Source organism: Pleurodeles waltl, chromosome 1_1 (assembly GCF_031143425.1).
Source record: "Pleurodeles waltl isolate 20211129_DDA chromosome 1_1, aPleWal1.hap1.20221129, whole genome shotgun sequence".
Lineage (NCBI taxonomy): Eukaryota > Metazoa > Chordata > Amphibia > Caudata > Salamandridae > Pleurodeles > Pleurodeles waltl.
The window spans coordinates 853,369,570-853,384,607 of NC_090436.1; the positions used below are offsets into that span (position 1 = coordinate 853,369,570).

The following is a 15,038-nucleotide window of genomic DNA, read 5'->3' on the forward strand; positions in this document are numbered from 1 at the left end:
CCACCACTGCGTCCACTTCACCTTCAAGAAGCAGACAGAACACCACCTCACCGAACAACCACCCCACCGACGATGGGGTAAAGTCACCGAACTTCAACTGTCCAACGCCCTAGCCCAGAAACCGCCTGTCAACCCCACCGACCCTGACATCACCGCACACAACCTCAAACTATGGATCAACGACTGCGCCGACCGCCTTGCTCCACTCAGAAAACCCTCCAACAACCACATCAACAAAAAAGCCACCTGGTTCACCGACTATCTCCTAGCTTCCAAACGCCACTGCCAAAAACTCAAGCAAATATGGCTACTCGAACGCACTCCAGACAACCACACGGCACTCAAGGATGCCACACGCAAACACCACCAACTCATCAGGCTAGCAAAAAGATCCTCCTACATGACCCGCCTAGAAAACAATGCCCACGACTGCAAAGAACTTTTCAGCATCGTAAAAGAACTCTCCAACCCAAACACCACCGTCAACGACATCACCCCCTCCCAAGAACTATGCGACGCCCTAGCAACCGCCTTCCACCGAAAAATCACGGATATCCACAACAGCTTCAACTCCCCTCACACTCCGGACGCTCCTACCCCACCCACCACGAACTCCACCCGCTCCAGCCGACTGACCTCCTGGACCATCATCAGTGACAACGAAACCCGCAAGACCATGAACTCCATCCACTCTGGATCACCATCAGACCCCTGCCCACACCACATCTTTTAACAAAGCAGACACAGCCATCGCACCACACCTAAGGAAAGCCATCAACATCTCCTTCGAAACTGCAAGATTCCCGGAAAGCTGGAAATACGCCGAAATCAACGCCCTTCTCAAGAAACCAAAGGCGGACACCAAGGACCTGAAAAACTTCCGGCCCATCTCTCTGCTCCCTTTCCCAGCAAAGGTCATCGAGAAAATCGTCAACACTCAGCTCACCCGGTACCTTGAAGACAACAACATCCTCGACCCCTCCCAGGCCGGCTTCAGACCCAACCACAGCACCGAATCCGCCCTCCTCGCCGCTAAAGACGACATCAGAAGCCACCTCGACAATGGAGAAACATCAGTCCTCATCCTCTAGACCTATCAGCCGCCTTTGACACCGTCTGTCACCACACCCTAAAATCCCGCCTCCACGCAGCAGGAATCCAGGACCAGGCCCTCGAATGGACTGCATCCTTCCTCGCCGGTACAACCCAAAGAGTCCGCCTCCCCCCGTACCAATCCAAAGCCTTCAACATCATCTGCGGCGTACCCCATGGCTCATCCCTCAGCTGTTCAACATCTACATGGCCCCCCTCGCACAAGTGGCCCGTCAGCACAACCTCAACATCATATCCTACGCCGACGACACCCAACTCATCCTCTCCCTCACCAAGGACCCGCACACCGCCAAAACCAACCTCCACGAGGGACTAAAAGCCATCGCCGACTGGATGAGAGACAGCCGGATAAAACTGAACTCGAACAAAACAGAGGTCCTCATCCTTGGGCGCACCCCCTCCGCCTGGGACAACTCATGGTGGCCGACCACGCTGGGTCCCCCACTGACACCCACCGACAGCGCACTAAACCTCGGCTTCACCCTCGACTCCTCACTCTCCATGTCAAAGCAGGTCAGCACCATCTCCTCCTCCTGCTACAACACCCTCTGCATGCTCCGCAGAGTTTACAAATGGATCCCAAAAGAAACAAGAAAAACAGTAACCCAGGCCCTCGTCAGCAGCAGACTCGACTACGGCAAAGCCCTCTACACCGGTATCTCTTCCAAACTCCTACAACGCCTCCAACGCATCCAAAACGCCTCCGCCCGACTCATCCTCAACATCCCTCGCCACTGCCACATCACCCCCCACCTAAGAGACCTTCACTGGCTCCCCGTCAACAAGAGGATCACCTTCAAGCTCCTCACCCACGCACACAAGGCACTCCACAACACCGGACCAACATACCTGAACAACAGACTCAGTTTCTACACCCCCACCCGGCAACTCCGCTCCGCCAACATCGCCCTCGCCTCCATCCCCCGCATCCGGCGCAAATCTTCCGGTGGCAGATCATTCTCGTACCTCGCCGCCAAGAACTGGAACACCCTCCCGTCGGATCTACGACAGACCCAGGACCTTGTTTCCTTCAGAAAACTCCTCAAGACTTGGCTCTTCGAGCAGCACCCTCCCCCCCACCCCAGCGCCTTGAAACCCTCACGGGTATGTAGCGCGCTTTACAAATTGATTGATTGATTGATTGATTCAACTCCCTCACCTGATGCCAGGTAGCCTCTGCTTGTCCTGTGGTACCCTCCACCGCTCGATCGTGGTCTGTCTAGACCACCTGACAGGTATGTATGACCTGTGAGGACTTCCTTTGAAAAGCTGGGGGTGAGCTGGGCAGCAGTACCTCACATTAGTGTCCTCTGTATTACCCCAAAAGTCTCCAAATAAGGTCTTTCCCCTTTTCACACTATTTCCTCTCCCTACATTCGGCGCTCCTGTTGGTTAAACGGGCTGTCGCTCGTAAAGGATCGCCCACCTTACCTTTGGAACACATACGGCTTTATCATTTAATTGGCAGGTAACAGTTAGGTGGCAGAAAAATTGAGTAATGATGTGCGGCTGCTCCCAGGACGTCCGTGGTTAGACGCGTGTTTATTCTGCCGAATGCTTCGTAAGCATGCCATAGTGGGTGGACAAAACCAGTTTATAAAATGGAGCTAAAGAAACAGGGCGGGCCGTTCATGATGGAGTTTGCACTTTGTATGCAGCTTTATGCAGGTAAGGTCGACCCTAATGCACCCCTGGAACGCTTTAAGCGAGCACCAGTTCCATTTAGAAAGGATACATTCTTTTTGTTTTTTTAGGCACTGGGATATTACAGTGATTTACCCAGTACTACTTTATTGCCCATGCAATGAAGCAAAACCAGGGCACGCTTTACATTGGACACGCCATATGTGCTGCGTGTGCCAGAGTGTAAAACACAGAAGTGGCCACGGAACCTACCGATAGGAAGGCTGGCTCCTCCTCTTCTACTTATCCGGGGCGGCGTGACTCCTTCGCCTCTACGCCATACACCGATGACTTTTTGCTGACTGTATACGGAAGCTCTGCCCTTGCTCCTCCCCCAATCCTGCCCCGCGTGGTACCGCCCCAGCGTCCTCCCTCTGCATTGATTGACAGGTAGGCTCTTCCGCATCCTCCATGCTGCAGGAGGAGGTCCTGTGTGATTCGTGTCAGCTTTACAGCATCCTCGGATCCGATAACCCTAGCGGTAGGCAGCCAGAGGACCCGGGATCCTTGCCATACTGCAGGACCCCTCCAAGCCGCAGACACACAAAGTTGTTTTTGCAGTCAGTTCAGCGTTTGTCGCCGTGTTCGTCAAGCTATCATTGACTTATTTTCTTCAAACCAAAAGAGCAGAAAAAGAGGAAGCCGAGTGCCTTCCGCCTTGCAGCCAACATGTCCAAACCGCCTCCAAAACCAGCCAAACCAGGTAAGGAAAGGGAGTGGCACGGCCTCTGCCCCTTGCTTGCAGCGCCCGTTCCGACGCAGCTGGTGCTTGCATTTCTTTCGCATAATCCATCGGAGAAAGTTATCTGGTGCAAAATAAACCGGGTGAAGAATGGGTCTATAGTTTGTGTCTCATGCCGTATTTTTACTACCCTGCCCAGCACAACGAACCTTTTGTTCTGTTCCATATTAACACACAAATAACCTAAACACTACATATGTCATGTATCTTTGAGACAGGACAGTCTACTTGCAAACAAGAGATATTTTCCCACTATCTATATCACTATCTCATTCTTACCAGAACATCTGTCATTGCAGTATTTCTGTTAACATTCTCTTCCCACAGCTACAAAGATCACAATCTTCCTTCTTTTCATTTCTGTGTCTCATTGGCATCATAGCCCTACAGGCGTGCATCTTTGGGTGATTGCCGTTAGGCTTCCGAATAGGCGAACCCCCACCACCCCCGGAAGCGCGATTACTCGAGGTATTAAGGTTTAACAAAAGACTGGAACATATATCTGGTACGGGTCCCACTTACAGATATGTCTGCATAATTGGATTGTCATAGAGGAGCACGGATGGGAGGTGTCTCTTCAGTTATCATTTCTAGCTCTCGTTACTGTCACTTGTTTTTGAGTGAAATCTACACCCACATCTGCTTCTCAGAGGCCCAGCTTGCTTCACTTCATATGCTGAGCAGGAGAAAGTATGTGGGGCCCACTTTATTTGAGAATAACCTTATATGGATCCTGTTCTTTTGATTAATGTTGAGCAGGTTTATCGCTTCCTTTTTTTGATCACATGCAGGATAGAACAGACCGATAGAAATTAAGAATTGTGCATGAAGTTGAAAGATTTTTTTTTAAAATTCACGTTTCTATCCTATCCATGAAGAAGCATCTTAATATGACGAGGGGCTTGCCAACTTTATGTGACCACCATAACATGACATGCTGGGATTGAATGTTGTGTGTGACACAAGAGATGTGCAATAAGCAACATTTGATGCACAGATCTATTTGTGTTTTAAGTTGCTTCACATAATCACAAAGTGAGATTTATATTACATTTCCTGACAGGTAGTTTGCTCTGAAACCCTATGTTGGCTACATAATTATTATTTCACTCTCACGGCCCCGAACAGTCGGCTGGCTGTGTGGTTTGCTGGCAGACTGACTTAATCGGAGCGTTTAAACCTGCACTTGGGGGTGGCTGGAAGGCTGGAACTACAGATATTTTGTTTTGCTGTATTTATTCCCTTTACCATCTGCGATGTGATACTTTTAATTTGACTTCCTGTGTGCCATTCCTTGCCGCCAATTGTGTTCATTCTTGTTTTTCATGGATATTACTTGTTACAAATTTGTCACGGTAGAGGTGAAGAGCCCCTTATCAGTTTATTTATCCGAATCAGGAAATTAGTCAGCGAAAGCAGGCAAACGCAGCGTTAAAAACATGACTAAAAGGAACACCGAATATCCCCTCCATTAACACTTGATCAGTTTCGTTTGCATGTAGACACGACTGTGCAACCAGTAACCAACTAACGTATTTGCTGCCATTTTCATCTTTAGCAAATCAAATAGCGTTGCGTTACATGTCCTGAGATTACTTGTAACATCTAAAAATTAACACGTGAAGGAGGGACCTCTGAGCTAAATGAGGACCTCATGAACACATCAAAATGATTGCTAGCTAAGTAGCAATTGTACAGAGGCTCAAAAAGGGCTTGCGAGAGGGGCGTATTTCAATATAGAAGGGTTCCCTTTTGAGTAGTAAAGGGGCGTCTCCCATTGGGTGCATCTCAGACCATCAGATCTCTAGCCATGGCGAAACAGGTCTCCCTTACGCTTCTTCCCGTAGTCAATTGCACTTGCAGTCAGCACAAAGTCGGTTTTTGTATTTTAAGTCTCAAGTAATGGAGAAAACACTGGCACGCTAAATTAAAATGGTAAAAGCGTTAGCCAGTGTACAGTTGTCAGTTACTGACATAATGTTCAAGTCAGCCTGGGATCTACAAAGCAACCAATGCATGATTTTGATTTCAATATCGGACACAATTCATTTTTACCTTAAAACAGTCGACAGCAATAGGTTATGGAGAAACTGGGTTTCTGAATTTGTGTTGGTCGACAGCTGCATTGTGTTTAAAATGTCTATCAGAACCTGAGCGTTTCAACGCTAACTTTAACTATGGAATTTTTAAATATTTAAAACAATGTTTAACTGACACTCAAAATTAGTAAAACTGTTTTTGTAACCCCTTGCAACTTGCATCAGTTGAATATTGGAACTATAATATGTATCATGTGACTAAAAGGTATACATCATTGATCAGACGGCAGCACTCTTAGCTCAAAGAAGTGCCAGAGAAATCAAAAGCCCTTGTCATAAAATGTGGTACTATATAAAAAGTGACAAATAGTTGAAAGTAGTGCAAAATGAAATTTTTATTTCAAGTAGCTAGTCCCCATAAGAATGTTGAGGCACAGACCATCCAAAGGCCTTTTCTCCAAAACGTTGTTGGTATTATTACAACAGTGCCATGTGACCACGATTTCTGCAACCACGTTCTACTTCTTGTTTGCTTGTAAGAAGGATCTGTATTCAGAACTTGTTTCGTAACAGGGAAATGCTGTCCAAGCATCAGGTACTAGATGCATGTTTTGATGTAACTCCTTACCTAGTCAGAAAAGGGATTGCCAGTGGAATGAATGACAAGTCTTGCTAACAGATCTCTGGTGCTAGAATCTAGGTGGCAGGTGTGATCCAGTGGCTGCCAACAACGTTCAAAATCAAAAGTGCACCAACATTGCAAGCAGATGGAGACACGAAGGCTGGTTCCATTGGCGCAGTCAGTGACCTGTGTAAAGGATGGCTGCGTGTAGTTGTAGGGAGTAGCTGAAGGTTGAGGGATGGTTAATTGGGAAGACTCATGTTGAGGGGGGCGTGGCCAGCCGTGCAAGATTGCGGGCAGGTTCTATCGCTGCTCCGACCAGACTCCTGGTGATCCTGTCGCCATCCCTGACCGTGCAGCCCATGAAAATAGTGGGCCAATGGGCGGGCATGTCGGACCAAGAAGGCGCCCCTAATCGCCCAAGTACGGCAGATCGGTGAGAAGGTCCAGGCGGGGCCTGAACTCGGCCATTGCCGCGAGGACGGACGTGGGCACAGAAGAGCCTGGACGCCCAGACCAGGCCTGAAAGCTGTTTCCTGCGGGCCCATCAGAGAGACAGTCAGCCTCCCTTTGCTGCTGTGGCTGCTGACACTAGGACAGCAGGCAGGAAGTAGGGGGACCCAGAGGCTGGATCCATGACTGCTGACGGAGCCCGGTGAGCAGGGCTAGTGGAAGAAGGTGGTGGTGCCCTTCACGGGGACACAGCCGAGAGCACAGCCGGATCTGCATAAAGGATTGTATTGCCACTATTGTGCTGCTGTGCGGGGGGGGGAGTGGAACAAGAGCTGTGCTGCCTGAATGTTGTGTCCCCGAAGCGGTGGGCTGCTACTCAGGGCCTCCATTGACCTCGTCACCATCATCCCTGGAGCGGCAACGCCGAAGCATAAAGACTGCAGGCAGATGGAGACAGGGCTCGTGACGCTGCCCTTTGACCTTGATCCAAGGGTCACCTTCGCCGGAGTAGGCCAGGGCGGGGCGTTGGTCAAAGCGGTTACTATATGAGTGGACAGGTGCTCGCCACAGGACTCTTCCCCGGATAACGATGCAGCTGACTCCTCCTCCAAGCATTCTGAAGACAGTGTGACTTCAGAGCCTTTGCCCAATATCATGCCTCAAACGGCAGATGAGGTCCTGTGATATCAGGGTTGGGTGGGCATCAGCATTGGTGATTGGTGTTATCACTCCCAGGGTCCGCAGTCGTGGATGTCGGCCCATAGAAAGCCTGTTTGGCAGACACGGGGTGTTCTGGCTTGTAGCTCGCTCAAGTACTGCTCTTCACCCACAGCATAAAGCTTTGAGTCCCTGACAACACAGGGCACCCACTCTCTTTTTTTTCAGTTGACTCCTCAACGCAGCTGGAGCCCATGGCAGCCATCGGTGGAGCGTCCCATCAACGAGTCCCAGTGTTTGCTGTTTCAGCAGCCCTCGGTTTCAGGGTTGCCCTTGGTTGGGAGTTTTGATTATACACCTGCTTAAAGCACATGATACACTGACAATTTATCCTTACAGGCCTGATATTGGTATTGAGCTGTGATGGGGTGGCTCAAAGACACAGAGCCTGCTGTTACAGGGGCTTCACTTTTATACGCAGACAGGTTGACTAAATATAAAGTCATGACGTGGAATGCCTGGGTTCTGGGCTCCACCAGAAAGAGGAAGCAGGTTTTATTGGCTGTTATGTTATAAATGTATGTTAAAGTATGAACTGTTTGCTCCGGTAATGTAGCTGGTGTTTCATATGATATGCATGGCAACAATGTGCAAACGCTTCTGTAGACATTGTCACTATTTTACCCTCCTGAACAGAACTATACTTTTATAGTTAAAAAAAATAATTGAGAAGACCCATGCTCAATCTAATGGAGGGTAAAGAGAGAGCATAAGCGATGATTCATGAATTACTCTTGTATGGAAGGTCTGACCACCATTTCTGTGTCCTAGTCTGAGCGATTTTCTACTCCACCAGTTTGATATATTCATCAGGCCTAGTACATTTCAAGGTCAATTTGCATTAGCTGTAGGCCTCATTGCTTTGACAAGTTACAAGCAACAATATTTTTGATCTGGAGTAGGGCCATAAATCAACACTGAATTGGATTACATTGGTCTGAATATGTTTCTGAACAAGGTATCTTCAGAGCTCTGAGGGTTTGTGTTGAGTAGTAGACACATCTCCAAATCCTTTTGTCACATCACTTAGTTAAGGGTAAGGATCATTCATGAAATACGTTGATTGTTCAGATCCTGTAATCTTGAAATTATTGTTAAGGTGGAGGATTTGAATTCAACTGGGGTGTGCTATCTCAGTTTTTGCTGGTCAGCTAGGGAGCAAACACTGTGTCTCAGTTACATTGTCTTTAGAAACTGGGAGCATGTATTAGTAGACCTAATTATTGGAATCAAACACTATTTAAAAACTGGATTAGTTTATGCTTTCTACAGGCAAAAGAAAGTAATGTCAGTGCTCTGCTAATAAAATCCTGTTCCTTTACTTCTCTGAAGAGGTTTGGTCGCATTAGCAACCAAAAACAGTGCAAGATTCTCTGTATCTTTTCTCTATTACTCAGTCAAGGTAACATGAGCAAGACTTGGTGCTTCTCCGTCATAAAGACCCCAAGTAAATACTGTTCTTCAAAATTATGACAAACTTTGAATTGCAGCAAACCTTGTAAACTTTATTTGTGAAAATATTCTGTGAAATTAAATGTGTGGAATTTGAGTTAATTTGATGCCTTGTCTGCTTTGCACATTAAGCTGTTGTGTGACAGGGAGTGATGGAGTATGATATTTCCTGTCATTGCTGTACTAGAAGATTGGTCTTTGTAGCTCTATTTTGGTTCTGCTTCTTGAGATGAATGCCCGTTAATTAGCAATAACAATAAATGGAACATCATTATTTTAAAATGGTGTTTGTAATGTATTTCATAAGAGTGGTAAAATCGTCACTCCTGTGTTTTGTTTAAGGCCCATTTTATTGATTTATATAAACAACAAAGCCACCCCAGCATGATTGAAGCAGAAGGAACAACTACACATGCACATCACTTATATGGAAAAATAGTAATCCCTACGGGGAAAGTCATTTCAAATTATCATAACATAAAATTGAGAGTTCCATTAAGTAAATTCTGTAAAGCATAATTTTTGTTTAACGCCTTAGGCTATGTGTTGTACAGCTTTTAAGGCTTATCAGTTATTCTAATTAAAGGTTAAACAGGTTTGAAGTAGAATGTGTGAAGGATTGAGACTTTGGATTATTAGCATGATTTATGAAACCCTTCTAATTTTCCTTCAGTGAGACAAGCTGTTATATAGTGTACCCCTGGCTGACGGAGATCCACAAATTGAAATATCAGGGTAGGTCTGTCTAATAAACCCATACAGATATTCTGCTCAAGTAAAGAAGGAAACTGGAAGTTGGATTTGTTTATGTAAATTAGGAGCTGAGAAGAACAAAAACGCCTGAGATTTGGCACGTTCATCCTTCATGTATGTGCACAAAATACCATTAATTTAGAATAATTAAAGAACAAGGGGCAAAAGGATAATTATCAATGATGCACTAATTCTCTGTCCAATTTAAAAGATTTATCTTTCGCAAAAACAACATCTTTAGCTTTATTAACTTTGGACACTTACAGGGGTAGTTTTTCAAAAGTTCTTAGAAAACAGATTACGAATGGGTGATGTGTTAGCCAATATCTGTAATACTAGGTGGAGGTCTATCTTGAAGAAACATTTATTTCAAAACACAGGCAAGAGGCTATAGTATATCTGCCTTCAGAAGACTCTGTGACTCATACCAAAGCCTTTTTGTGGAACAGTATAGTTCACAAAATCATTGTTAGTTGTTAGATATTAAATATTGGTGCTGTTAGCCAGTATCGGTATTAAATCAGGATGAAATATTTCTTTCAAAACTCAGGCAAGAGGCTACAGTATATCTGTCTTCAGGAGACGGTGACTCATGCCAGAGTCTTTTTCTGGAAGAGGATTAGTAACAAGATATGCTGATTTCCAGCTACTGTACTAAGGAAATTATTGTTAAGGTGGAGAATTGATATTCAGCCAGGCTTAGCGATCCCGATGTTTGCTGCTGTGTTTAACAAAAACAAAGGCATTTTAGCTTACTTGCTATTTATAAGAGGTATAGGCATTAAACTGTTCGTGGTTACTGTCTTTAAGGCTACTTTATCTGCAACCTTTTATATTTTTATCTGAGATGACTAATCCTATGGATGCATTATAGTTAATATGTAAAATGCCTTCTCTTGATATTGTGTTTGCAAAAATGTTAGGCAATATTATGCATAATTTTATATTGTAACTATTTTTTTTCTTGTAATACTGAAATTTAAATCCCAGGACTGTATACACTGGTTAATGAACGTTGAGTAATTCAGAATTAATATTTCCACAAAAATCTACAGAAACAGACTCTTTGCAGATTTCTTTGCTCTACCATTATCAAAGGTGCTTACAAGATATTGTGCCATGAAGACAATTCCTAAGAACCTTATGAGCACTCAAAGGTCATTCTTTTCTTCTTCTCTTTCCATTTTGGCAGGTGTTCACTTTCCAAAAGGCTGTTGGTGCATTTTTATAGTAAGGATTCCTTTTTTACAGAACAGACGTTCATATTTAAAAAATATTCTCCTGCTTTGTGTAGGACATGTTATAGTTGGGAACTTAGGTTTAAGGTGAAAGGGTATCTCGCTAAGGAACCTCATTTGCCTTGGAGTGTGAATACTCAATATAGACCTTGCAATAGCTGGAGTACCCGTCCACTAATAGATTTCCCAGTCTTGTGAATTACAATAGTAATGGAATATTTGGCCAGAGTAGTGGCACCAGATACCTTGGCCAGGTATGAAATGTGTTTGGTTGACCTCGTACTTACCAAGTGATCCACGTAAAATATGTATGCATAGATTTATGTTCCATATGTAGTTTGTTAGGTAAAAGGAGTATGTAAAAATTGCTATTCATTTTATTTGTGAGAGCATACAGTTTCTTTCTCCAAAGGAAAGAAACATGGAGGGAGTAGGAATTTAAAAAAAGGTGAGTTTTGGCTGGTATTTTTTTGTCCTCAGTGGAATACAAACGTATCTTTTATCCTTCTGCATGGTTAGTTTCACCCTTGTCTAATCCATGTAGTGCACAGTAATCCAGAGGTACTGGGACATAGAGACAAATATGCTTTACATCTGTCCATGCTAAAATTAGGCTATAGGCTCTGGTGTGTTTTATATTCATAGTAAAAAGTTTATGCAAGATTGAGAGCAGTTTGACAGTCCTTCAAGGTGAGGTAAATTGTTCTGGAGTCAAGTTTGACATCTGTAACTCCCATGCGTGCCCCCGACATTTGCTTGAAAGATCAACGCCATGTCAAATTGTTTGCAACATGAATTAGGCTGTTTTTCAGCAAGGCATTTCTTGCATTAGTTGTTAAGCGTGTATGTGGATTAGAACCCAACCATGATAGTTATATTATAACGGATGTAAAACACGTCTTTCAACATACAGATTTTGCTGTTGTTATTGACATCTCGGTTGGCCACGCCGGCCGACAAGGACGTTATTGTGGTTTTTGGTAACTTGACCTGGTTGTAGTGCAACGGTTGATAATAGAGGATGTAGGTGAATAGTTTCAAATGTTTTATTAGAAATGCTACTAATGAGAAACCTGAAGTTTAGAATTCTCAGTGGTCTATTTGTTTTAACTTTTGTTTAGTTCTAGATGGTGTGTCCACTGGGATCAAGCCACAGTAACCGCATGTGTGGTAATGGTTAAAGTTCGAATTTCTTTTCAAATGAAGTTTTGCAAACGTTTTGCATCAGACCATTTTTATAAGCTCAAAGATCGAAGTGTGAAGATTTCTTTCAGTTCTGGGTAGCTGGCATCTTTATTCAGGCCCCACAGTTAGATATAAAGTCACACTCCTCTTCCAGCTGATGTCCAGAGGTTCAATAGGGTTCTAGAGCATGCAAAAAGTGGGGATATTTCTGGACGAGTATCATTTACCTTTTGGCATATGTAGTTGTAGGACTTGCATGTGAAACGGTTTCTGATGCATATTAAACGGGCACTTATATAATATGAAATCAGCTTCATTGTACAATCACTGGCTTGATGCACCTCAGTGACAATTTCATCAAATTACTAGTGAAAAAACAGACATAGTTGAAAATTCAGTTTGGGTAGGGGATATCCTCCATATCTAATTTTCAATTGTTTCCTGCTTTGGTCAAATTTTTCATATTTGCATTAGAAACTTTGACTTGAGGTATATACTTTGAATTTCAACCTTCCATATGTTTTCTTTTCTTGAAATAAGTGTGGTTTGAATTGTGTGCAGCGTGCAGTGCATTCGTTGACCTGGCACCCGGATACAATCACTGCTCAACAATTGTTACCTAGTTTCCACTTTTTTTGTGGTCTGAGACAAAGCTGTAAATAAAGGGCATTGTGCGAACCTCTGAAGTAGTCAATGTCAGTGGAAGCAGAAAGGATCGCTCCAAGAAAACCAACATTTTTTTTGGGTGAGGTGCTATGGTAAGGGACCCATTAAGTCCTTTGGGCAAAATATTCCCTGCAATGCATGCCTGCGGTTGATTATGTAAAAAAGGTTGTTATCACTGTCAAATGAGTGTCCACGCATGATGATATGTTTTCTGACTTTTTGATGGAATAGACTTTGTGCCTGTTAGTTTTTTTAGTTTTTTAGTTTTTTTAAAAATTTAAATAACTGAAGTACTTCAGCAGACAGCTGTCAGCCTGAGTGAAGCATTGTCTGCTGCCTTGCGAGGTTCTTTTTTAGATGGCAAACTTGATTTGGAGATACTACCAAAGGATGAACATTATACTATTTTATATGTGGAGATGACCAACACAGTCTTCATCAGTCAAATGAGCGAGATCTCTGAAAAGTGGGTATTGTAAAGTGCATTGAAATCATATGAATACATGCCTTCTCTTGGTGAGCTTATCTCTGACAGGTGTGATGCATGGAACTTGTACATTTACAGATATGGCAGTGGTTGCATCATAATTGAGGAGCTTCAATGCCTTGATATATAGGAAAACTGCTTTTTTGTTTTGCATAAAACTGTCGGACAAATCCGCACAAAAATTACAAAAAATCAGCCATGTAATCTTGATCTGAAAAGTTTATAAGCGATTGTTTAGGAGAGGGTAGTTTCTGGCTTAACCAGGGGTAAGTTTGCAAGAGGAAAGTTTAAGAAGACCAGACGCACCGTAAAAATGAAACTGCCAAACTTGTTGTGGAAACAGTGATTGGCACTCTTCACGCTCCTTCTTAGGTTTCGCCTGCATAGCTCTGGCATTGTGCTTGAGAACTCTTAATTGAAAAAAACAATCTTAAAACAGGTGTAGAGCCTGCTTATTACTTAACCTTACTTACTGACTCCCAAGTGGCTCCCATATCTCGGTACTTGCCATTGGGTGGCTCTCACGTGGCTCCCCCACCACTCTTGTTTCTTTGCCTACTTTTGATCAGCACCTCCTCCTCTCCTCAGTCTTCCTTCTGGGTTTCTAGTCCAAGTCTTCATCCTGCTAATGCTGCAGATCCTGGACTAAGTACTGCTTCCTGTGGCCAGTGTCCTCCCACTGAAGGTACATTTTTTTTTTTAGTATGTCTCTGCGTTTCCACCTTTTTGCCTTTCTTTTACATTGTCTATTGGACTGGAGGCACACTCACCCCAGCTCACAACCAGGGCTGATGCCTCACATGGGCCAGATATGCCCAGAAAAAAAACTGCATTTCCTCCATCCAAACTCTAAAACCCTCCACATTTTGATGTGTTCCTTTTATCGCTCCCTCCCCTGAGCGTCATTGATAGCCAAAGAATGTTTTCTTACACCTTGTGTCTTGAGCTGCAAATTAATGATAATAGCCTGACCACAGCAGTACTTTATAGGAGCTTGTAATTAAAACTTTAACCCCCCGCTTGATATTTTCTTCTTATGTCCTGTTATTTTCACCAGTCAAAAGTTTAAAGTTTGCTGCAAAACGTATTATAGAGCAGACTATCAAGCATACTTTTTCGCTCTGCCCGCACTGTTTGTCTACACTGTGCTCAAGTGTTGAAACAATAGATTAGAGGAAGGGAAGCTGGGGTATCTTTGCATCCTGTCCACCGAAGTTCCTGGCTATACATTTTTCTTTAAGTCTTACCACATTTGTGCACGATGGCAAAACACCTGGGCTTCTATCCTCTTTATTTAATTGGAGTGACGTGTGGTCTAGCGCAGTGTTCAATGGAAATTGACTCTGGGAGCTTTTGCTGCTTAGCCCAGTTTTGACAAAAACATATTTGTTTGGCATGTTTGTCCTTGGAAACAACAGCCATATTTAAGGTAGTGTAACGCCCCCTGAGTGTGTCGATTTCTAGTTTGCTGATACGTTTCAACTGAATATTAATTGGCCACTGACAGCACTTCACTTCCAGGTGTTTGTGCAAATTCTCTGCTCTCTTGTGTCCCGTGAGTTGCTTTTTCAAGCACACTTGCAAAATTGATATCATGAAGCAGAGAAGGGAAGAATGACAACCAGAGGAGAGAAGATTGTAAATATTATGGCAACTAACTAGGTATAAGTATATATCCAAAAGGTAAAGACTGCGCCTCCTGCCCAAGAAAAGAACATCTGCCCACTTAAAATGCAAAGGACACTAAGGGGGTTATTCTAACTTTGGAGGAGGTGTTAATCCGTCCCAAAAGTGACGGAAAAGTGACGGATTTACCACCAGCCGTATTATGAGTCCATTATATCCTATGGAACTCGTAATACGGCTGGTGGTATATCCGTCACTTTAC

The 15,038-nt window shown here is 44.0% G+C and overlaps 2 protein-coding genes across 12 annotated transcripts in view; one reads left to right on the forward strand and one right to left on the reverse strand.

Moving 5' to 3' along the window:
* The window catches only part of NMRK1 (nicotinamide riboside kinase 1), a 290,988-nt gene extending 287,832 nt beyond the window's left edge, over positions 1-3,156 (reverse strand). For 6 of the 11 annotated variants that reach the window (XM_069229279.1, XM_069229255.1, XM_069229270.1 and 3 more), the window contains exon 1: positions 3,010-3,156. The gene's annotated coding sequence lies outside the window, so the exon portion shown is untranslated. Of the gene's footprint in view, positions 1-2,272; positions 2,440-3,009 lie in introns of those variants that run through there. The other 5 variants (XM_069229302.1, XM_069229300.1, XM_069229290.1 and 2 more) reach the window with 3 other exon arrangements.
* A 27-nt stretch (positions 3,157-3,183) lies between these two features.
* The window catches only part of OSTF1 (osteoclast stimulating factor 1), a 235,363-nt gene continuing 223,508 nt past the window's right edge, over positions 3,184-15,038 (forward strand). The window contains exon 1 of the mRNA XM_069229196.1: positions 3,184-3,499. Within this exon, the coding sequence (XP_069085297.1) occupies positions 3,466-3,499 (34 nt within the window). The 5' untranslated portion in view covers positions 3,184-3,465. The remainder of the gene's footprint in view (positions 3,500-15,038) is intronic.